Source organism: Prinia subflava, chromosome 3 (assembly GCF_021018805.1).
Source record: "Prinia subflava isolate CZ2003 ecotype Zambia chromosome 3, Cam_Psub_1.2, whole genome shotgun sequence".
In the NCBI taxonomy this organism is placed as follows: domain Eukaryota; kingdom Metazoa; phylum Chordata; class Aves; order Passeriformes; family Cisticolidae; genus Prinia; species Prinia subflava.
In genome coordinates this window covers 81,014,923-81,039,789 of record NC_086249.1, presented here as the reverse complement: position 1 = coordinate 81,039,789, position 24,867 = coordinate 81,014,923, and the positions used below count along the sequence as shown (strand labels likewise).

The 24,867-nt window shown below is 39.3% G+C and overlaps 1 protein-coding gene across 7 annotated transcripts in view; it reads left to right on the top strand.

Moving 5' to 3' along the window:
• Positions 1 to 1,352: 1,352 nt before the first annotated feature.
• Positions 1,353 to 24,867, top strand: part of UPF3A (UPF3A regulator of nonsense mediated mRNA decay) — a 26,126-nt gene continuing 2,611 nt past the window's right edge. Inside the window, exons 1-10 of one of the 7 annotated variants that reach the window (XM_063392711.1) lie at positions 1,495 to 1,633; positions 2,920 to 3,293; positions 3,873 to 3,979; positions 12,120 to 12,226; positions 14,158 to 14,256; positions 14,341 to 14,451; positions 17,824 to 17,879; positions 17,972 to 18,130; positions 20,020 to 20,180; positions 23,266 to 23,560. In XM_063392711.1, coding sequence (XP_063248781.1) covers positions 3,231 to 3,293; positions 3,873 to 3,979; positions 12,120 to 12,226; positions 14,158 to 14,256; positions 14,341 to 14,451; positions 17,824 to 17,879; positions 17,972 to 18,130; positions 20,020 to 20,180; positions 23,266 to 23,560 — 1,158 coding nt within the window. In that variant the 5' untranslated portion in view covers positions 1,495 to 1,633; positions 2,920 to 3,230. Of the gene's footprint in view, positions 1,634 to 2,919; positions 3,294 to 3,872; positions 3,980 to 12,119; positions 12,227 to 14,157; positions 14,257 to 14,340; positions 14,452 to 17,823; positions 17,880 to 17,971; positions 18,131 to 20,019; positions 20,181 to 23,265; positions 23,561 to 24,867 lie in introns of all 7 variants that reach the window. The other 6 variants (XM_063392706.1, XM_063392709.1, XM_063392707.1 and 3 more) reach the window with 6 other exon arrangements.

Below are 24,867 nucleotides of genomic sequence, written 5' to 3'. Positions count from 1 at the left end.
CAGAAATGAAAACCCGCAAGATATTTATGCTGCAAATGGCTCCAGAAGTTTCTTCAAAGGTACTGCTGCCTAAAAGATTTGAAAATGAATGACATATTAGCTCAGTTGATCAGAGCCTGGTGCTAGTAATGCCAGTGTTGCAAGCTTCAACCCCATGTGGGCCATTCACTTGAGAGTTGACTCTATGGTCCTTGTGGGTGTCTTCCAGCTCAGAATATTCTGTGATTTCTGTTTTCTCAGCCAATGCCACCTACTTTTATTATTCCACGTCAGATTATGTATTTCCTTCATGCTGTGAACAGCTGTTTGAGAACTATTCAATGCAGCAGGATCTGAAGATTTGCAATGACCCTGTATGTTCTGATTAAATTGCAGGCATTTTTGCTCCTTCTGTCTAGTTTCCTTAGCTCCAGACAAGTCTGTCCTTAAATGTGTAATATGTCCCAACTTTGGAGCTTGCTGTATCTCTGCCACCAATTCTAGGACATTTTGTCCAAGATACTCCAATTCACACAGGAATCTCAAGCAACTTTTTGGATCTAGATATTGCAAAATTCATTGATTGCAATCTAGAAATAAAAAGCCTTGCTCTGATTGAGGGGTTAGTACTTAGAGTAATCATGGAATCATAGAATGGTGTGGGTTGGAAAGGACTTTAAAGATCCTGTAGTCCCAACCCTGCTGCCGTGGGCAGAGAGAGTTTCCTACCAAGTTACTCAAGGCCCTTTCCAACCCTGCCAGGAATGGGTGTCCACAATTGCCCTGCACAACCTATTCCTCACCTATTGCCTGAACAACTTATTGCCTAACCATCCTCACAGTAAGTCTCTTGCTAACATCCAGCCTACATTTCCCCTCTATGTTTGTACCCACTCTCCCTTGTCCTGTCACCTCAGTTCCCGACAAAAGGCCCAGAGACACCGCTTGGAAGAGCTCTCGCCTGTTTTTGGGGGCTGGCGTGCATTGCCCAAGTGCAGGCACTGCTTAATGATCACAGCACCTCCCTGCAGGCATAAGAGTCCTGGCATCACACAAGTAACGATTAATGGCCTTTTTAACCTTTTTTCCCACTGCTCTCTCCCCAGAATGCGGCTACCCCTCAGACCCTGCATCCAAAGACTGAGTAACACACCCCGCCGGTGTCTGTGCCCTTCCCGCCCTACGAGGCGCTCGTGGTGACGAGGCCCCCGTGGGCGGAGGGCGAGGCCTGAGAGGAGGGAAACGGGCACGTTTCTGTGTCTGCTCGCACCAGCACCGTGCGAGCCCTGCGGAGCTCCCTCAGGATCGAGCACGGCAGCGCAGCCGCCGCTCCCCGCCAGCGCCGGCGGGCCGAGCCTCGCGAGATCCCGCCCGCCCCGCGGCCCTTCTCGCGAGGTTTCCGGCCGGCTGCGGGCGCGGCGGCTCCATGCGCTCGGAGCGGGAGGCAGGGCTGGCGCCGGAGCCGCGGCCAGGGCCGGGCGGCGGCCGCGACGCGCGGCCCATGGACACCCCGCTGCCGCAGGAGGCGCCGCGCCGCGACACGGACGCACTGCCGAAGCCGCCACCGCCGCTTTCCCCGCCGTCCCCGCTGCCGCCGCCGCTTCACCCGGCGCCGGGGAAACAGCGGGAGGAGAAGAAAACGGCGCTGAGCAAAGTGAGGGGGCGCGAGCGCGGCGCGGGGAGCGGGGCGGGGGCGGCTCCGGTGGTGGGAGAGGATGGCAGGGAGGCTGCAGTGAGCAGACAGACCGAGCCTGATCTCAGGAGGTCCGTGTGCTTATAACGCATTCTTCATCTGCAGAATAAGGGTGTTCATTCCCTGGAGTACGGGGAGACCCCCAGCGTCAGTGCTGGAAATCATTTCAGCTTTAATTGTGAAGTCAAAGCTGGCTATTGCTGTGGCAAATCAGCCTTTGTCAAGGGCAAGAGCACATCCCTCTCCTCCTTTTTTCGAGCACCTTTCAGATAATACTTGCAGACTGTAACAGGTTGTCCAGGGATGTCACGGAGAACGCACCTGGACATGTTCCTGTGGCACCTGCTGTAGGTGACCCTGCCTTGGCAGAGGGGTTGGACCAGAGATGCCTTCCAACCCTGACAGTTCTGTGAATCTTTCAGTACTGTGAGATTTGATTTATTCCCGTTTTTTTTTAATTTGGGAACTGAAGCACTGGAAATGACTGTAACCCAGAGGTCAGTAAAGTTAAATTCGGATATCTAAGTACTCAGAATTTAAAACAGACTGCCTGAAGCTTGATGACCGTTTTACTGCTTTGTATGCTGGCATCATTCAGACAGAGGTTTCTACACAGTTTTCTGGCCTTTATTATTGGGCAGTTTAGTATGTGGGTGTGGTGGGTTGACTCTGGGTGGCTGACCTCTGGCCAGGTGCTCTTGCACTCTTCCCTTAGCAAGACCCAGGAATAAGGGTCTTGTCATAAGGGAATGTGATGGAAAAAACAAAGTGTCATCACAGGAAAGACTGACACAGCTGAGGGAGGCCCTCACAGCAGCTTCTTACAGCTTTCTCACAAAGGAATATGGAGGGGCAGGCACTGATACTTTCTCTCTGGTTGCCAATGACAGCATGCGAAGGAATGGCACGAAGCTGTGTCTGGGGAGGTTTAGGTTGCCTGTAGAAAAAGGTTTTTCACCCAGAGCATGGTTGGGCACTGGAACAGCCTCCCAGGAAAAGTCGTTAGCGCCAAGCCTGACAGTTCAAGGAGCATTTGGCACATGCTCTCAGGCACATGCTGTGATTCTTGGGGCAGGGCCAGGAGTGGGATTCCAATGGTCCTTGTGGGCCCCCTCTAACCAGCATACAGTATAGTTCTAACATGGAGAGAATTCATTTACTTAATGGCTAATTAAAAGTTAGAGAAGACTGTTGACAAAAAAAGATTGCAACTAAAACACCTTCCCACCTCCCCTCTTCCTTCCCAGGCTCAACCTCCTCTGCCCAGAAGCACTACAGAAGGATAAGGAATGGGGCTTGCAGACAGGACATAACAGCTCCTCTCTGCTGCTCCTTCTTCCTCATACTCCCTCCTCTGGCATGTGGGACCTGACATGGAATACAGTGGGATGCAGTCCTTCAAGTGAAGCAGGAGTGTCCCTCTCGCATGCTGCAGTTGTTCATGATCTGCTGCAGCATGAGTCTCCTTGGGCTGCAGGCCTTCAGGATAAACCTGATTTAGTGTGGGCTCCTCTGCACAGGCTGCAGGACCCTTCAGGGCATCTCCACTTGCTGTGGAATGGGGTCCCTCATGGGATGCAGGTGGATGTCTGCTCCACTGTGGTCCTTCATGCCGTATGGGGTAAGAGTGTGCCTCATGATCTCCTTCAAGGGGCTCTCTGCTTTGACACTTGGAGCACCTCCTCCCCTACTTCTCCTCTCCTTTATGTCTGCAGGGCTGTGTCTTACACTTTTTGCCCCCTTACTCCTCTGTCTCACCCACTGCTGTGCTACCTTTCCTGTCCATTCTTAACTGCCTTTCCCAGAGTCACCTCTGTCTTAAGGGGCTCAGCTGTGCCCTGGGGTGGATCCATTGGAGCTGGCTGCACTCAGCACTGGGCAGCCCCCAGCATTCTCTCAGAGGCTCTCCTCAAAAACCCCTGCCAGGAGCAACTGGACACAAAGACCTCTTACACTAAAATACTGCTGTAACAAGATTAACCAGCTAATTTAAATAATTTTTAGAGATACTTTAAAATTTTTATGTTATCAGTATCTATTAGGTTGATGATTAAGTTGTAGTGGTTCTCAGGCTGTTCATCAGCACATGTCACTTATCCTGCAGTTTTAAAACAATTGCAGAAAGTGAGGGAATTTGTGCCGTCCGTTTCTACAGTATTTAGGTCAAATATAAATCTCCATTTCTTTTTTATATATGCAGGTGGTTATTCGAAGGCTTCCTCCTTGTCTCACCAAGGAGCAACTGGAGGAACAGCTGCATCCTCTACCTGCCCATGATTATTTTGAGTTTTGCACTGCTGATCCCAGGTGAGGATGGGCTGTTTCTGCAGGTTTTCAGGTGCTGAAAACCTAATCAAGGTATTTGGGACATTCCAAATCACGTTTTCCTCTTTTTATTATTTTTGTTGAGTTACTGTCATGGCCCGCCTCAGAAGATGGGGATAACCGAGTTTGTTGTTACTAGATCCCTTGGGGTACGTTAGTGTGAAATGACACTGAATGATCAGTATTTGTAAATAAACAATGTAGGGTTTAGTATAGAACAACTTGGTTGCAAAGGAAAACAGGTATGGAGCTGTTTTGGTGGTTATTATTGATAATAATACCAGATGAAAGCATTGGAATATGAAAGTGCAACATCACCCAAGGACACACAAGGAGAACGAAAGAAAGAGAAAGAAGGAAAACGAAAGTGTGAAGCACAAAAGAAAGAAAAAGTACAAGAGTGTGAGGATCTCATCATCACCTGCAATAAGACTTGGTTGCTGTGCAGTCTTGGATCTAGATCTGGCAGGAGGAGTGGGGTGAGAAGTCCTGAATAAGTGGTGGGGAGAAGATGGCAGACCACACCATTTCTGGGGTCTGTATTCACTTAGGTTCAGCTGAATATAAATCTCTATATAAATCCCACCCCTCCACAGTGGGAGCTTGATGTAGAAATGTGGATCAGGGGACACCTTCTAAGACTACACAGCTGCCCAGCACAGTTGAGTCAGTTGTGCCCCATTATGTCACATCAGCAGAGATAAACACGCCCAGGTCACACAAGAACTCCACAGCATTTCCCGGGGGGAGGAGGGGGAGCACAGCTTAGCATGACAAGGGGCACAATCCTCTGCATAGGATCCATCTCCTGTCTCACTCACAGCCCATCATTCTCCCTGTGCCTTATCAGATCAGCGGTTTAAGCCATTACACAACTAAAAGTTCACCTGCTCCATCTCAACCAAGCACCCTGGGGTCTCCACAAATCAGGAATGTTTTGAGTCATTGTCCATTAACAGTTCAGTCTACTGCTTAAAATATTTTTGAAACCTGGCTGCATATGCAGAGACAATGGCATTCCTGCCCTTTTCGTTTACACTGGAGATTTTTAAATGGAGTTTTTTCTTACATGAATAGGTCATAATGTAGTTTGAAACCCTGATGTTTCTTTTAATCTTCATTGGTAAACTGTAACAGCCTGCTTAATTGGCTGTAAGTTTCAGTCTGGGGCAAACAATCACAGAATGTTTTCATGAGTTCCATTTGAGTTTAGTTTCTTAGTTTACCTGCATGGGTTTTTACATGCTTCATAAAGTTTTTAAATAATCTAGTTTTATTCATTTTTGTCTCATGTAAAAGTAAAAAAGAAATATTAGTTAATTTAAATTAAATCAGAATTCCTGGTATAGTTATATAATCTACTCCATATCACAGTGGTAAAATGCAATTCCCTTTTGAATAAATCAGTTTCCAGAAGAGAAACAAAACACCATGTGTGCTCAATCTTTCCATGTTCTGAAAAACTGAAGATCCGTCTTGTCATATCTTAGTGTGTGGTGAATCACCCCTCCACTGGCTCGAGATTCTTTCCACTGATTACAGAGGGATCCTGGCTCTTTATTGCTGACCAAATTTCAAGTTAGGGATTCCCTCTGAGTCAGTCTCACAATCAAGAAGAAATAAATGTTTATTTAGAGAAATCATGACAGTTTCTGATCCAGGTAGTTGCACATAAGTGCAGCAACAAAATCATAGGTGCTTCAGCTTTTCTATTAAAACCACAAAGGATGTGAAGTGAGGAAAGAAGAGAATTTATTCTGATTGTCAGTCTTTGTAGTACCTTACATTGCTCTTCTGAACTTTGTCATCTCTGTTTCCAAATGGGCCTCTTTAAGGCTTCTGTCCAGCTGTTTGGTAAGGGGAAAATACCAAAGGCAAACCAAAAATTCTCTGAAGAAGAGTGTCAATTCTCACTGTTTAGATGCACAAATGCAAATTAACAGTTAAAAAATTCCAAATTTAATTTTCAAAAACAGTTTGCATAACTGTTTAGGGAGTCAGCCTGTTTAGAAAAGAGAAGGCACTGACAAGAGTTGCATATATAAATTTTCTCTCCTGTGTGATAAAATTTGGTTTACCCAAAAATCTTGCTGATCACTTGTTGAATTGGATCTATGGCAGGTTACCAACGAAAGATACTGGTTTTTCTCTCACACTGATTTTTGTAATCTTATTCTCTTCTGCCTTCAGAAATCTAAACTTACTTAAAAAAACCATTAAAGTTTGAATTTTTCAGCATGAAATGTTTTGTACCTGCTCCTTTTTTTCCTCATTCTGCTTTTCAAAAAATGTGTTTTCAGACAAAAAATGGATGCTTTCAGAATGAGTTTGTCTTTACCAGCTTTGTCCAGCTACAGCTTCTTTCAGCAAACAACACAGCTCACACGGGCATTTCACTGCCGTTCTGCAGTTTTGGCTTGGCTGACTATTTGTCTTTTGAATGGCTCAAGATCACCTTGCCTCTTTTGTCCCCTTTGTTCAAATGCTGGCACATAGCCATGTGTATCTTTTTATGAGTCATCTTTTTACATTACCCACTCAGGAATAGACAATAAACTTTCAGAAAGTTTAATCAAAGTTAATCTCAGTCTTGTCTTATCCAGCAGAGAACACTTTTTGAGTTTAAACCATTGTATTGCCATAGTCTGTCATGTTATGGACAGTTCACAAGATTTCATCAAACTCTGTGCATGTGTCTTCATGTCATTCCAGCTAACAGGAAAAGCTACAGGACAAGGTGGGCATGTTTTCTCTGTCTTACACTGAAGAGCTTATTTCTAGATCCTGTACCATGTGCATAGTGGCAAGCAATCCAGAGAATTCAGTGATAACAAGAACACGTGAAGTTGAAAAGAAATGTCTTGTTACCCAATGAGAAGGATTTGAAGAATCCTCTGTGAAGATCTGTTTGTTGGAAAGGGGCACAGAGTTGTTTTGATGCAGAAGCAGACAAGTTTCCTTAAGAGCTGTAACAGCTCAGTTTAACCATGTCCTACGTCACAGAAGTTTCTATGAGCTCATTCAGATTTTAGAACTTGTCAGAAATTCGTGCCACAAATTATGTTGGAAATGGGTCAACAGCAGTCAGACAAATACTTATTTAGACAAATATTTATCTATGAAAACCTATTAAACACAAAGTACAAGTTTGGTATTACAAAGTCCCTAGGCTGCAGATACTTGGAGTTATGAACTGGGTGAAGTATTTGTACATTTTCCCCATTTTAATAAACTTTCTCTTGGCATTCTCTATTAGTTGCTGTTGGTAAGGGCACTGTTGGTCTAGACCACTAGAGAGGTCCAACTGTAGCTATTTCTATATTTTTATTTCCAATATAATTCATCCTAGAGGACAAAACAAACAAAGATATGCATATCAACTCCAGTTTTCTTTTTTTTTGTAATCTTTATAATATCTTTATAAGTGTTATCCTGAAGTTTACAATATCCTATTATAGGCAAGCTATAAAACTTTTTCAAATTTCCTGTGATTAATGTAATTTTCAGTTTTTCAGTTACATCCATTTCAGTAAAATAATTTCAGAAAGTGACTTGTGTTTTGTTCATTTTTCAGATTCATCTGTTTCACTGCATTACATTTTTCTCTTGCATATTGACATCAAAATGCAAACAAAACACTGTTTTTAAATTATAATAGTGACTCTACCTTCTTGACAGACTGTTCTACACTCAGACTTCAAATATTAACTGTTTTTTCCAGGTACTCTTTCCTTTTTCTCTGTTTGTAAAGGTCTCTGAGCCTGTTCTAAAGATTTGACTAATCAAGTCAAGTGACTGATTTCTGGCCCTTCAGGATTTGGGTAATCTCCCTGGACTGGCAGTGAGTGCTAGGAATTGTTTGATAGTATTGTGAGGTTATGAAAGGAAGGAATCTGAACACAAGCTTTGCTTGCATGAAAACAGTTCAAATAGTCAGTGCTGTGCCATGGATCATAGAGTGATAAAGCTCTTCCAAGGAGCACTCCTCCTTTTCCCTCCATTAGTTCTTCCCAACGTTGCGCTCAGGATTGTTGTAGGTAAACAGCATTAACACTGCAGGATGTAGATTTGCACCCACAAACTGCAGCACTGAAGGGGCAGCGCCTTTAGTGCTTCAAGGGAACCACCACTATTATTTTCTGGGTGAAATAATTGACAGGCTTTGATTGACCCAACTCCTTCTGCTTTCTCTGCCAAGCAAACTGCTTATTTATAGCTGTAAAAAGGAAAAACTAAGTTTATTTGAAATTGTGCCAGTTCTGCCCATTATGAATGACCACAGAAGTTGACATGGGTGAAGGCCAGGGGATTTTAGCTCTACATGACATTGTCGATGATGAGTTATCAATTCCTGTATGAATGGGTAAAGGAGTTAATTTGACTCTCCAAAATACAGAGCTCTATATACGTGTAAGTATATATTTTATAAATGCCCACCGTGAGTCATAAGCTGGTAAGTATTTTACTAAGATGAGATTGCTGCTTTTATTATAGTTTATATGTTGCTGTTTAGACTGTAAATAACTATTTAAAATTGCATTCCTGTATATCAATCTTTTTACACAATTGTGTTAAAAGATACCGTGTAGAAGAAGTAAACATTTGGAATGTGTTTGTTATTAAAGTTGCTAGAAAAATAAGGACATAAAGAGATGATAGACTAAATGTTACAGAAATAAATGTACCCGGAATGATTGAATACCCTTGAATGCAGAGCAGAAAAAAAAGAAACTGTTGGAATGAATAAATGTGTACACTCAGACTCATCTGGGTTATTTCCATAGAAATTGCTCCAAGTGTCGACATGTGCAGTGCATCTGTCCAAAACATTATATGTATGGAAAGCAGCATTATAGACAGCAAACATATGGCAAAATGGAACCAGCTCTCTGATGATAAACTGAGCTTCAGATCCTGAATTAGATCTGTGGTGGTAGATACTTCAAAAAAAAGCAGACACACAGAGTTCGCTGACCCTTCAGTAGGACTCAGCTGGAAGACAAAATCCTGAAGAGTAAAGAGTATTTTAGCCAGTAACTGCTAAATACTAAAGTACACAAGTCAAGCAAGTGTTTCTTCCTAGGAGGGGTTGTTAGCCTCAGAATGCCTGTAGCTGTGCATTCTTTGCTGCTTGTCCATGCTTGTCCATCCTGAATGGATAGGTAAAGACATAATCCAGGGTGGGGAGTAGCTGCTGGAAGTCAGGTGTCTGAAACCTAGAGTAAAAGTGATATATATGCGAGCCAGTGCTAAGGATTTTGAATTTGCTAGGTTTAATTAGCTTCTCACCTAGAATGTTAATTTCACTCACTTTTTTAGGCACACTGCATGCTTTGCTGGATAAGAAGCCTAAGACAAGGGTTTGAAACACTGAACTGGGTGGGTTTTGTGCACTAAGCACTCTGATAGCTAACTCATGTGCATATGAGAATCAACCCTTGCAGAAGTGGCTCCATCAGTTGCTAAGCATTGTCACAGCTCAGTTTCTGCAACCTTCTACCCTGATACATAGCATCATGAATGGACAGACAGTGCTGTGTTACTGTGCTGCACATCAATGTCCTGCTGTGCTCAACCATGCTTTTATATCACGTTTCTGCTGATGTGTGTGAAGTTCTTGAAGATGTGAATAATGTATAGTAACAACACTACATCCCTTGCTTGCAACATAAATTCTAAATCTGTTTTCCAGAGTCCTGTTTATACAGACTCAGTTCTTTCTTACTAATAAGTGCTTAATAACCATATCAAATGTTCCTCAGTTTTGAAAGATGCTCACTCTGTTTAAGCTGAAAAAGCTAGAAAAATACTACGTTTCAGGAAAAGATTATGCTGCCAAAGCAGGTCAAAGAGATGGCGTTGATATGCCAGCTAAAGGCAACAAGGAAGGAGCAAGCCTTTGTATTTTCAATTCTGTTTCACAACATGTCCAACCATAAGGTTCTAAGTTCCTACAGGAAAAAAATCTGACTGTAGGATGAAGCTGCTTGTTGTGCTCTGAGGCAGAGAAGTGCCACAGTAATGTAGGAGTAGACCCTTGTCCAAGTAACTGACTTTAATCTACAGAAAGTTTTAGTATTTTACAAAAGCTGAAGGTGGAAAGAACAGTGAAGTAGTTATTTAGACTAGAGACTAAAACCCAGTTCCTCAATATGTGATAATAATAACTGGAATGAAAAATGTTCCTTCAAGATTCCTGGTTTTGTCTGATGAATATTTAGCACTTCAAGTGTAAATCATAGTCTAATGTCAGGCCTCATTTAATTTAAACCTCAAAGCACATGAAACAAGAATCGTGCTGTTGGTATGACAGAGGAGGAAGTTTCCTTCTTCATGGGAGCCCCAGTTATCTGAGATGATTCTGCTGTTGTAGCTATTAGGTAGCACAGAGTCATTGCTTCCAGTACAGCTATAGATTGCCACAATAAAATTCTGTCCTTTACTTACACATTTTAAAATACATCTTTTAATGCTGTGTAATTATGAAAAGTGTTACATTTTGTCTTCTTTGAAATTGCTGAGAGAAAATCTGTCATTTTAGATCTGTTTTGCATCTTGGTGGTAACTGTACAGCCATGCTCTAGCATCTTTCAGCCCTGGCCATGCCCTAGCAGGCATCTTTGCAGTTACTCACTTAGAGTTCATGCCGTGCTGTTCCAATCCTAGAATGTCAAAATATACTGGGTATATATGGATAAATATATATATAGATAGATATGACATTCTATATATATATATGTGGCTCTTCCTTGGAAATAGTTTATCCTCTTCAAGCTGTAGGAATTTCATAGCTGGTATTTGCAGAGCATCTAAAGGGAAAAAGCCCTCTAGGCTGGCTTGGTTTTTTAACATTTCTTTTGGCTACAGTGTCAAACACAAAATTGGTGAGTGTACAGAACTATTGGTTGAGAGCACTGCTCTTTATGGTCTCCTCTTAACACTGTAAGTGGAATCCATATGGATGCATATTTTAAAGAGAAAAAAATTACTTGGGAGCAGTGTTGTCTTGAGCTGCCACATGCATGGATCCAGTGATCCAATCCATAGTTTTGCTCTTTCTCACTCATTGTGAAATCTGATTTTGAAAGAGCTATGGGATTGCAATACAATTGCAGCTCTGTGTGTTTATTGTCTGCTAGTGCCAGTCGTGAGCTGGTCTGAGGACAGGCCATAGGTGACTATGGAATTATGAACATAGATATTTTAAAGCTGTGGGCTTGTGTTAAGATTTGTTCAAAAACCTGGTGTAATATGTAGTCATCATTAAGGCAGTTTAAGACAAACTGACCTATATATAATGGTTGTAGGAGTTTAAAGCATGTAGGTGCCATAACTCACAATAACTTAGCTGATGAGTTCTAATTCATTAAATTACCTCAGTTTCATCGTGGTTGTGGAGTGCTGGCCCTGAGGTTTTTATCGGGCACATCAAACATTTGCCCATGGAGTGGGATCTATGCCAATAAATTCTCGAAGAATCAGAATTATTTTAAGTACCCATTTCTTTTGCTAGAAATGCTTTGGATTTTCACAGAACTGTTGGTCACAACTAGACATTGCATGTACATTGATAACTCATGGATGTCTGATGGAGTTTATTTATTTGTGTATAATTCAGTGGATTATATTGCCAACTATTAGGTTTTTTATTCTTTCTTAAAGGTAGAAATCTATTTAAATACAGTGACAGCCTGGAAGCTGCCCCTTCACTGCAGTCTTTTAACCTTTTCTGTTTCAGTGACACAAGACTTTTCTTAGTATGCCCAAGAAGTTCCCCAAAAGCACTGCTGTTATTCATATCTCTTAAATTGGGAAATATTAAAGTTTTGATCCTGCACAATTGGAAATGTATGTTCTGCAATTTAGTGGGACAAAATAAACTGGAAATACTTGTTCAGAATAAATACTGGAAATATTTCAGAATAAATTTCAAAGCTGCATACAGAACTCTTATTCTGCTAGTTTTTGTCATATATAATTAGATATGTAAATGTAAAGGCTGCTTAAGGTAGCAGTTTCTCAAAAAAGGTGAGAAGTACAATGTGATCCTTCTGGTTTTGTGTTTTCCCTAGCCCTGAAAAGAATAATAAGTAACAGAAAATAAAATTGTTTCTTGTTGCAGCCTTTATCCTCATCTCTACTCAAGAGCATACATTAACTTTAGAAATCCTGAGGACATCCTTCTTTTTAGAGATCGCTTTGATGGCTATGTCTTCATTGATAATAAAGGTTGGACTATTTGTAAGATATTAAATGTGTATATATGCATATACCATTTTAGAGCATCAATTTGCTTCCTTTTTGCTAGTTATGCCATTATTTCCTCACTATGCAGTTAATTACATATGCTGACATTTATCTTCACATTTTACTTAAAATGTAATAAAGTGCAAAATATATTTGTCCATGCAGTCTTGCTTGTCTATGTGGTGTGCATGCTTTATGTGCATTCTTGTACTTTAGGCAATGCATTATCAAGATCACACTAAGAAAATTACCTTATGCAAGCTTCACAATTCATTACAATAGTAACTGAATACATTGTGAGCATGGTTTTTTACATCTTCAGTGTTTATGAGATAAAGTTCTGCCACTTACTCCTGTTTAGAAAAAGCAAGGTGAAACTTTCAACATTTTGGTTGCCCACTTTTAAGACATGTAGAGATTGAATTTTGAGGGCCTTTGCAGACATCTTGAGCTGAGTTCTGAGAACAAGAATGGCAAAATTGATTGCCAGTTTTAAAATGTTCAGTCTGCAAATGTTTGCTCAACAGTAAAGAAAAAGTCTGTAATGTAAGTGTGGATCCAGGTCTCCTGCAGGAGTATGAAACTGCCATTAACAAGAAGTGGTTAGCAGAACTTGAGCAGTTCCTTGCCTCATTCAAGCGTACCTTCTGTAAAAAATTGCACAGGTTATGTAAAATAGACATAGATTTGTGTCTCTCTTGTACAGACATTTTCTATTCTCTACACTCAGTATTGCAGAGGTCCTGTGAAAAGTAGTCCCGCCCACTCTTACTAGAAATGGATCTCTAAAGAAGCTGTCAAACTCATGAATTTCTCTTCAGCATTTCCTACCTGAGAGGTTTTATTTGCTTCTAATATCCCTCAGATTTGGATGGTTTTTGTAGAGATGAAGAACAATACGTTCCTAGCAGTGTGAATTTCCCAGATTTAAAATTCTTGGTGTTTTAAGATTAAAAATTAGAAAGAAGTTATTTTTATGATTCTGCTAAGACTTTGCCTAAATTCAGCGCATTCTTCAATATTGTGCTGGACTGAAGCCAGAATACTCTGCAAAACTGAGCTTGGGCACAATTGGCCAGTTTGACATGATTACTTGTACAGTTAAAGAGCACCAGGTTTGATCAGAATTGCTTTCTGGTGAGGCTTGTGGCAGCACTGCATTATGAGTCTAAAACTGAAAAAAGGATTAGCAGGTTCAGTAAGGCTAACAAATGTTCTGGCAGACTGAAGACAAGATTTTTGTGGACTTGAGAAAAATGTAATCTTGAACCTGCTGCAAGTGGAGACCAAGTGAAATTCAAAACTCACACACAGTTCTGACTCCAGTGCAAAGAAGCAGCCAATGTTTAAGGCACCACTCAAAGCAGAGAATCCCTGCCAGCCAACACAGGCTGGAGTTACACAGTCCATCGTAAACAGAGAGCTTTCACACAATTCTGCGTGCTGAGTTTTACAGTTGTGGTTCTGAAAGGAGATGCTTTGTTGTTTTATTACATATTACACAGCATTTATTATTTTTTAGGCAACAAAGCCTTAGGAAAGCAACTCAACAGTTTCAGATTGATTTCCCGATAGTACTTAATCACTTGTCAGACTGAGATTTTGTGATAGATTTTTCTAATCAATGTCTGTGAATAATTAAAAGGGAACTATAAATAATAATGCAAGAATTTTATTTTGCAACAATACTCCTCATTTTCAGTCTTGTCAGCATACCCAAATAAAAGATTTTTTTGCTGTTGTTTAAAATACCTCTACATGTAACTTTTCATTAGAAGTTTAGAAGTGAATTGTAGAAACATTTATTTTTGTTTTCACATAAGACTTCCCAACACATGTTTGTTTTGAAAATCTCACTTGAAGGTAGGGAATGTTTCTCCCCCTCAAAAAATTAAGTAGTGATTTCTTTTAAGGTTTGGAATATCCTGCAGTGGTTGAGTTTGCTCCATTCCAGAAGATTTCAAAAAAGAAACTGAAAAAAAAAGATGCCAAAGCTGGGAGCATTGAAGATGGTAAACATCTTTTCTTGACATCAGTGGAAATTTTCTGTTATGCATTGCAAAGTGTTAACACAATTCAAAAATTTTTCTTCACAGATCCAGAATATAGGAAATTTTTAGAGAATTATTGTGCTGATGAAGAGAAGATCTGTGCCAATCCTGAGATTCTTTTGGGAGAGATTGAGGCCAAAACAAGGGAACTCATTGGTCTGTTTTCTTGATTTTTCTTATTATTGAGAATATTCAATGTCTTATTTTTATATCTTTATGATATTACCTGCAAGAACTGACCTGTTCAGTCCAACAGATTTATAAAATCATAGTTAAATACTTGTTTAACAGGCAAGTAGTAGCAGTAAGCCTTTAAGTCTCTATGCATGAAATCACTTGGCTTCACTTGAACTTTTGCATGCACACACACTGGCTTCAGAAATAGCCCCTTAATAATTCTGAATACTTTTAGATGTATTAGTAGATGGAAGATTTATTTTTAAAATACAAAATAGCTAAATACTTAACCATTGATCCCTCATATTAGCTGCTTTTATTAAGAAACATGAAATGATCTCTCTCTGTTCTCACGGTCAAGATTCTGGAAAAGCTCTGAAAGTAAGGCAACACCTTGTTTTCTGTATGCATGCAGCATGACTTCTACAGTCCTGGGGGGAACTTTAAATAAGGTGAGCACTGAAATCTTCAGTGCTAGTATGCAGTTTTCAGGATGACATGGAATTTTGATGTATCTTCAAGTGATAATATGCAGAACACTTAGTCTTTCCCTAGGTGTGACAATTGAGTAGAGAATAAAATTGACCTTTGCTGTTAGTTCTTTACAGTGAAAAAGTAGCCACCTCTTTTAATTAGAATCACAAAATCATTTAGGTTGGAAACTTGCTGTTCAAGAACATAAAGTACAACCATTAACAGTGCCAAGTCCACCACTAAACTATGGCCCTAAATGCCACAACTTCATGTCTTTTAAATACCTCCAGGGACAGCAACTCCATCATTTCCCTGGGCAGCCTGTTCCAGTGCTGGACAGTCTTTTGTGAAGAAATTTTTCTTAGTATCCAATATAAACCTGCTCAGCTGCATCTTGAGGCCATTTCCCCTTTCCTCTCACTTGTTACTGCAGTTTGAGAGTTGACTGAAGAGATTTGGAACTCTAAATATTTAGAGAAAATGGAAGTGGACATTTAGATAACTCTGTTACCAATAAAACGTTTGTTGATCTTTTAGGTGGGGAAGTCACCCAATAATTTTTATTTACCCCAAATCTTCCATGGTATTTGACAGCAGAGTAAAGGCAGTAAAAAAATTTTAATAAGTTCACAATTTACAAACAGTTTATGGTTTCAAGAAGATTTATTAACTTAAAAATATTTTATAAGATGATTAATCCTGAGAGTTGTAGATTTCTGAGTAACTATATTAACTAAAGGCATCTTTACATTAAGACTTTTAGTGTTTCACTTCTGTTAAATCAGAGTAAATCAAACTAGTTGCTTTATTTTTCCTGCCATTCAAAGCTGTGGCCATTGCTGTCAATACAAAACCAAAGATTTCTTCAGCAGGTAGCACATTTATAGCAAAATAACATAAGGGTTTAGCTGTGTGTCGCGTTTCAACACTGTTACTCGTACTGATGTCAATGAAGGATGTGCCCAAGACTTTGGTGGCAGAATTGAGCCTCGCATGCTCAGCATTTCTCCATGTAAAATTACTGTGAACCAACATGTTTTAATCATCATGCCAGATGCATTGGCTGATCAGTGTCCATGTGACAGACAGATGTGAAAGAGATTTTCTCTGTAGCAAGATGAAGATAAGCTCTTTTTCTGGTTTGTTTGTTTCTAGACAGCAAGATAAAATGTAAAGTTTTGCTGACACAGCTCTTCATTTAGTAGTTTATTGTCTTTTAAAGATTCTTAAACATTTTAAGAAGATGTTCTTAGGTTTGTATTTGCAGTAAGACCATAAATAAGATGGGTAAGATTCAAGTTTGATAAACATTTTTTCCCTTATTCTTTTGGTAGTACTCATCACACTGCCTGTCTCCCTTGAACTTCAAGTTATAATTTCTCATTAAACCTCTTGCACTACAGTCTTAGTCATGACTGGGGTCAAGTTCTGAACTCTCAATGCAGCTTATCCTTTTGCCAGACCTTCCAGTTACAATTTGTGATCTCTTTCAGCAAATAAAGGTGCCCAGAGGCAGCCACTGCTCAGGAAGGGGAACTTAGGGAGTAGGAGAGAGAGGCAAAACTCAGATCTGAGGGACTGGAAGGGGGCTCTGGGGACCTAAAACTTGTTAAAAATGATGGACAGGTGAGGAGGATGGGGAGGCATGGAAAATATAGGAATAGAAGGAGGAAAATATCAAATCAACAATCTTCATTGGTTGTTGATTCCTATCACTGGTATTTGCTAAAAAGAAACAGTGAATCCTATCAGCCTTCCCATTCATAACTGTGTAACCAAGTTTTGTCATTATGCATGAGTTGCCCCCAGCATAATCCAACTTGAAATGCAAAAAGATTTAAATGTTTTTGAGATACGACTTTGTCTAGATTTTGGGCATGTCATTTCAAATTTGTTGAAAACTTAATATTTTTTTTCTTTCAAATTTTGTCATGCATTTCGATAGTAAATATTTTTCGGTGGTTTGAGGGAGAATCTGATACATAACTGTAGAACAATTTCAAGTAGTAAACATTTTCTATTCTGGAACATCTAAAACTGACAAAATTTGTTGTAACTACTCACAGCTGTAAGTACAGGCTGCATTGAAGTCTGAGTTCAGTACTGACAGTCATGAATAAAGAATTTGATAAGGAACCTGATAAAGAATTTGATGATGTTCTCCAAGTTTTTGTAGAATTTGGGGATGGTTCAGACAGGTGACTTGATTTCAGAGCTCTGTAATAAAAGAATGCCTCTGTGATCCAGTAGACAAAACCTTTTATTAGCAATTTGGGAAGCCAGAGCTTTATTGGATCTGCTGATACTTTGCTATGTAACCTGAGACAAATTGGTTATTTCTTATTCCTCCTGTTTTCCCATGGAAAGATGAATACTAAATGTCAGGTAAATGAAAATGTTATATGAGACTGAAAATGTTTCCGTCATGATGTACTTTGAAAACCAGGATTGAACAGTGCTATGTGAGATTACAGTAATGTGAGCTGTATATGAACTACAATATAGCTGGGGTTTGATGTACAAAAGTAAAAAGTAGGAATAGATTTTGAACACATTTCCGTATTTTTTGGTGAAATAACCATTCAATGAGCAAGAGAGAAAAGTCATTCTCTTGAACTGAAAGGATATGATCTTTAATTAAACATCAAATAATTGTTCAGTATATTTCTGTTGCTTCTAACACTAAAAGCAAAAAAGCAATGAAGTGTTTCTAAAGCAAAATGATGGGAATGCCTTCAAAAATACATGAAACAAATAGGTTTATCAATGATTTAGCTCCCTTTCAGATAAAGCTAGAAAAAGGGGGTTAATACTAAAGTGAAGAAATGAGTACATTTTAGGAGTTGAACACTATATCACAAATTTTTTGTGTTTTAGCTAGAAGAACAACACCCCTTTTGGAATATATTAAAAATAGAAAATTAGAAAAGCAGGTACGTTCAGACTTTTGCCTGAAGTTCCGCATTTACATTTCATATGGTTTTCTGTTGGACAATTTACAATCAATAATTATTGACCTCTTCAGAGGATACGAGAAGAGAAAAGAGAAGAACGAAGGCGGAGAGAGTTGGAGAAGAAACGTTTGCGGGAGGAAGAGAAAAGGAAGCGCAGAGAAGAAGAAAGACGTAAAAGAAAAGAAGTGGAGAAACAAAAGAAGATTTCTGAAAAAGAAATAAGGATCAAGGTAACTGAGATCAGTGAAAAAAAATTATTCTTCTTTTGAAGTTATCTAGAAGTTCTTTGGTATCTCAGTGTTTATGTAGTGTACAACAGCACGGTGTGGGGACACCAAACCAGTGTTGACTGGATGGGACAGTAATGTTGGGCTTTGATTGTGTTGTTTGACAGTGTGACTGATGGCCTTACCTACCATGATGTGCTGTTGCAATTACAGCAGGTAACTCAGATAGCTTCATACAACTCTGGTGCATTCTATGCCAGCATTACCTGACAGAACCACATTGTTCTGTGCTAGCCTGTTGGAATACTATTGTGGGTTTGATCCCCACGTGGGCCATTCACTTAAGACTTGTATTTGATGATGCTTGTGAGTCTCTTCTGACTCAGAATATTCTGTGATTCTGTGTTTCTGTGAAGCATAGCTTCAACTTTCTGTCATGCAAATCTTTATTTGGCCATTTGCGCAGAGACACATTTATGTTTATGCTCAGAACTGATGTATTTTAATTGTACGCTTTAGCCAAGTTATAGCAAAGTCTTGCTAATTTCAGGTTCACTGCCTTTCAACAATCTGAATGCATTTTAGTGACATCACTTAGGAGGGTATATCTTGTGCTATGAGGTCAGACTGTATAAAACCATCTTATTTGTATAAGATGACATAGACAAAACTGTTCATCTGAACCAAATTTTGTGTTATTGGAAAGGCTTTATAGGCTGTTTAGAAGAGGAGATTGAGTATAAGAATCTGTATCATAAAGCAAGAATACACAGACTTGACTCAGATTTAGTGGTGGTGAGAAGCCACGGAACTGTGGACATTTTTCCTTGTTTCTTGTTAGGAAACAGTTTTCTTCTTTTATACCTAAAAGTATAAAAATAGTAAATTCTGAAGCTGAATTACATGTTTTTCATACCTGGGCATAAAAAAATACTCTAGAAGTTCATAACAAAAGGGACTTAATCCTTAAAATATATTACCTAAAATTGCTTGTCCAAAAAGCCCCAGTATTTATGACATATCTGTGGTGATATGGCCCTAAAGCTATTTCTGTCTCTGAAAGAAAAGGAAAGTATTACCTGAGAGAAACATTGTAGAAGTTTTAAATATTGGAGAAGAGCAACCTGTGCTCGTTTCAGAAATTAAATGGTGGAATGGAAAGACTGAGATGTTTTGTCTAGAATTGATATGTTAGGGTAATAATTTGAGACAGTTGGTCCTTCTATAAAGAATCTATAAATATTATGCCTCTAATACTATATGCTACTGAAACCCTGTGTAGGTTGCTGTGAAAGGAGCAGAATTCTTGAAAATCCTAATCTTCAAGGTGAAAATGTAATAACTTTTTTTCTACTAATATCACAAGTTTTTCCTCATCTGTATTTGTGTCAGGATGTACTAAGCACCTACTTCTACATGCCTGTCTATCCCAAGTAGTTCATGTGACACACACTTTATAAATAACAATTCAAGGAGTAAAGTATTAATCCTACCGTCTTTGTAATATTGTAGAGGTTCTTCTTCTTAATTTATGGGCAATGACATTGAGTTCTGTTACATGATTTCTAAGAAACCACAGACCATAATAATGTCTTTATATTTATAACTCAGGAGAGAAGAGTAGGTAAGTGCTCTGAGAAGAATAGGTAAGTGCTTTCTCCAGTATTCTCAGCATATTTGAAAGTGTGCAGTTGAATGCCTGTGACTCCTTAGCAAATGTAATCTGCCCTTTTAAAATAACTTTAAATTTCATACTTTGTAGGATACATTCCTAGCATGTAAATAAGGTATCTCCAATCTTTGCTGGTTACCGATATATTTAGTACTTGTTAAGATGTCTGTACAATAGAGGAGAATAATTTTGCATCATAATACAAACAAATATCTCTTAGCTTCTCAAGAAGCCTGAAAAAGGAGATGAACTGGCCAGTGAAAAGCACAAAGAAAAAGGTGAAGAAGCCGACATTGAGGAAAACAAATGGGATAAATCACCTGGATCTGGGAGTATAAAATCCAAATCTTTGGAGAGTTCACTAAAAGAACTAAAGGAAAAGTAAGTCATATTTCTCTTTTAGTCTTTAATTTAGATCTTAAATGCTTTCATTGCAAGGCTTAAATATAAGTGGTGCATTGGCAAGATGTTCTGTCACCAGAGAACCAATTTCATCCTATGTGTGAACAAATCTCTTCCTATTGTTTTGGTGAAAGGTGTTTCATAACAATTTACTGACCTGGTGGCAGTATTAGTGGATGCAATTTTTTATTGGTGAAATGCTGTGAAATCCCAGATTGGAAGGATTTCTGCATGAAAATTCAAGTCATTCAAGTCATTCAGTTGTTATTTCAGCTGTTCCCCATCAAGAGTCAGGTAAGGCTCTCCTTCTATTACTCAAGTCAAAGACTAAATTGGCCACAATGCCATACTTTTCCTTTACACATGGGTTGGCTGCAATAAACATATAAATGTGTTAGGTAATTGGGGCAGTGGCAAAATAGTGAAGGTATGAATGAAAGCCTTATGATAGATACATGCAGTAGGCTGTCTCTGTCTCCCACTGCCTTTTGTGTTACATTTGCAATGGTAGGAACAAGAGGCATAGCTCAGTTCTATTACTGCTGTAGCCTGGGAATTACTCATCTTACAAGTGTTTTCAGCCGTTGGTTCTCTTGCTTGTCCTTTGGCAGCTGAGTCCCATCGCAAGCAGGATTTACTCATAAGATATATAAGATAAATAAAAAAATATATATGTTCTGAACACTCCTGGAAATTTCCATATCCTGTTGAAATTGAAAATATTCAGCAACTTCTTTGTTGATGGTCTTTAAGAAAGGAAACAGAACAGGCTCAACAGAATTGCAGAGGCAAAATCAGTTGTTTGCTACTCATAGAATATCTCAGGTTGGAATGGACCCTTAAGACCATCAAGTCCAACTGTTAACTCAGCACTGCCAAACTGCCACTATAATCTGTGTCCTTAAGTGCCACATCTATATGTCTTTTAAATACCTCCAGGGATGCTGACCCCACTACTTCCCTGGCTTTTTATGGATTAAACTTTTGGTGGTGCCATGTAGCATTGTTTGCTATTGATCCTGTAAGTTTAATAAGGCATTAATGTAGATTTTGCTCATGTAAAATAGAATCCACAGCCAATTGGCTGTGCCGGTACAGTACGCATTACTTTATGTTTCCAAGTGCTGATTTCATCTTGATTTTTAGTGGGTAGGTACCAAGCTATGAGCAATTTCAGCTGGACTGAGATTTTAAATTGAAGCTCCTTTGTCACTGACTCAGGAACTGATAATAAGCTGTAACACCAACTCTGCCAACTCTACCTGCAGGAGGCTGAATTGCCTGTTTAAAACCGTGTCAAAGGCTCGGTAGCAATAGCTTCCTATCACAAATCAGAACCTCAGTAGGTGCCTAAGTCACATGGTCAAATACAGATGTGAAACTACACTAACAGAAGTACGCTTCCATTCCCTTTACTTCCATTCATTTCTGCTTTCTCTGACTGTATAACTTTGTGTTCTACCTATACTCTGAAACTGCTTACCCTGCCATTTCACTCTTGCCTGCCTGTTCACTGTGACTGAATTTTAGGAATCTACTTTAACCACTCTTTTAACAGGAGTTTGTATCCCTGTCACCTGCCAGCCTTCAGACAAAGCACTTCCTTCCTGACAGTAACAGACAAGGCAAGAAACAAGTACCAGGCAATACTACAGCAACAAACTGAGGGCATTTTTTACAGCATTTTTAGGGCATTTTTTAGGCCTTTTGGAAGGTCATGCCCTGAGCCTTTCTAGGACTTGGAGTTAGGTTCTGGAATATTAAACATGGAACAAAGCAACTTACAGCCACATACCCCTTGGGAGCTAACACAGTACTTTATATAAATGTATCCATGCTACAGGTGCATGATCTGTGTAACTGTGGTTGGTTCAGTTGTCTGTGACTTTCAGCTTGGACTTTGCTTCCACTTGGTGAATGTGTTATGCTGACACAAGCTCAGTTTGGCGAAATGCTGAATAACTTACCTTGTATTCAGGTTCTGCACTGACTTTCAGTTCTTCCTGAGATGGGGACCCTCTTTTAGCAGCCCCACTAATGCCCAAGTTCATGACAGATGCTAACAATTTTCACGTTTCTGTTATATGAAAAAAGTTATATAGAAAGATACACTTTTATTTGTATTAAATAATTCTTAATGAGAAGCATATCACTATTTGATCACTACACCATTAAAAATTCTCTATACTCTCTGATTCTATCTGCAGTTTCCCAAAATATGAGCCTATCAGAAGTAACTTGCTGTTTCAATTTTAAGTATTTATACATACGTAATAAAAGAAACTGCCTGTATTTGTTCTTTTGAAGTTCAATCTATTTTGTAATCTTTCTTCATTATTTGCAGTTTGTCTGTATGAGAGAAACACCCATTTGCTGAACTGGAAAAATGAAGTGAATAAGAGAGCTGAGAATTTTATTAGACAGGCAGCAAAATGTTGCCAATAGTCTTTATAATATAAACTATTTACAGCATAGCAGAAATTAAGTATCATGTTGTGGTAAGGTAATGGTCTTTGCAGAAATAAAATATGCAAAGGCAGGCTAGATTACTTGAAGACACAATAAACGAAAGCCTGGAACATAAGTATTTATTTTCACAAATGTCTGTTGCAAGTTAAGATGTCAGTAAATAATCTTTGTTACAAGGAGACAGGAAGTTTACAGACTGATACATGATAGCTGCACAAAGCCTTCAGGAGCTGAAGGGAACACTTACATGCATGACTCACCTCAACACCACGCACAAGAGCTAATAGTGCAGCATGGGTTTATGTGAGGGGTATTAGGAACTATTGATAGGATTTCAAAGAAGGATAGAGGGTGAAGAATGAGCCTTCCACAACACTTGCACAAAAGCTTTGTCTGCTGTTCTGAACTGAATGCATGGCCAAGGGCTGGACATACATGGGTGAGACATTCAGCATATAATGAGAAGAAAACAACCCTGCCATATAACTTAGCTATACTCTTCTGAAGTCAAAGGAAGGGTTTGACTTGCATCTTTCTGTAGCTCCTTTTTACTGCTAATTGCTTTGATTTTCCTTCTTTTTATACACACTCATAGGTCACAAAATGATAGTGACAAAGAGCAAAGAGATTTGGAGAGAAGATTTCGAGAAAAAGAACCTGAAAGACAAAGGTATCGATTGGATGATGGCAGAAAGCATAGAACTCACTATGAGTTTGACAAGTTTATGAGAAGGAATGAAGAAGAGCTGAAATGGGGGAAAGGATACAACCAAGACAGAGGAAAGAAAGGGAACTACAGCTACAGCTTCACTGTGGAGGCAGTAGACAAACTGGGTAAAGAGGACAAGTGTGATGACATGGCATCCAAAAAGGAGCGCATAAGAAATAAGGTTCTTTTATTCATTTAGGATAATCTTTCGTTAGTTAAATTTGGTTCAAGATCACAGGTTTTAACTTTCGCAAATTCAGCATAAAGATGCTTTTTCAAAAGAATATCTCATTTTCAGTAAACGCCAGATTTCTTTCTGGGTTGTTGTCAAAGGACAACAGCAGTTAAAATAAGTTAAGGTTACAGGCTCATTCATATTCACAATATATAGAAGACTTTCTGTCTTCATTTCAACCCTGTCATTTTACTGATACTATTCTTGGAAGCCTTACATTTTATAAGTGTTTTACATTTTATCACTTCTGATCTGTAATGAAATTTAAGAACTGTGGCATATTAGTCTTTTAAAAATGTACTTCAATTACTCTCATAAAATAATTATATTATATATTTGGCAGACATTGCTTGGTAAAGCAATAAGGACTTAAATAAAAAGCTAATTCAGAGAGCGTGACTGTATGGATTCTTCAGTATTGCATACCTGCCAGTATGACAAGGCTGTCATTTCATCAGGATAAATTTATCCTCATAGCTGTTGTCAGGGAAAGAGCAGATGCAAAGCCAGTGTGAGCAGGGCCTGTATCTGGGTGGGTAGTAGAGGTGTCCCTTATTGTCTTCCAGAGATACAGATATCATTTTCCTCAGGCTGGCTGATTTCACAGATGTGCCAGAGTCTTTTCAGGATGTGGCACTCCTTGTCAGCCCTTGTCTCTCTCTCTCTCTTGTGATCCTAGATTTTCCACAAGATGACCAAAACACTGTTAGCACACAAATTTATTCTGCATGTGAAACTCTTCTTTCAAAGCTAGTGACTGATCTGTACTGCGGGCAAAGGCTGACAAGAGTGAACTGGTCACATGCAGAGTGAGTCTGCATGGAGCGTGTAGGGAACAAGTTCAGGTGGACTCACTGTGCATGTCAAGGAAGTCATCTTGTGCAAACAGAGAAAGCCTGCTGTGCCCCAGGTTTGTTTTTATGCAGAGGACAGCTCGGCAGGATGGCTAAGATTTATCTGCATTTACACATTAGCACACATTTCCTCATCAGTGGCTCTACATTTTTCTGTAGAACAGTCAGAAAAATGGCTAGTTCAGAAACAGGAAGATGGGGACAAGATTTTTACTCATTCTTGCTGTGCTCTTCTTAAAATCTGTCTAATTAATCTCCAACCTTGGAACTGGAGGGTGGGTCTTAGGAGCCTTTTAGCAAGTGTTAAGAAGCTGCCTGCTTTTTTTTTTTCCATCACATTTCTGGTAGCTTTCTGACTCTCTGGATCAGTCCACATTTAGGACTAAAATGCTAGATTTG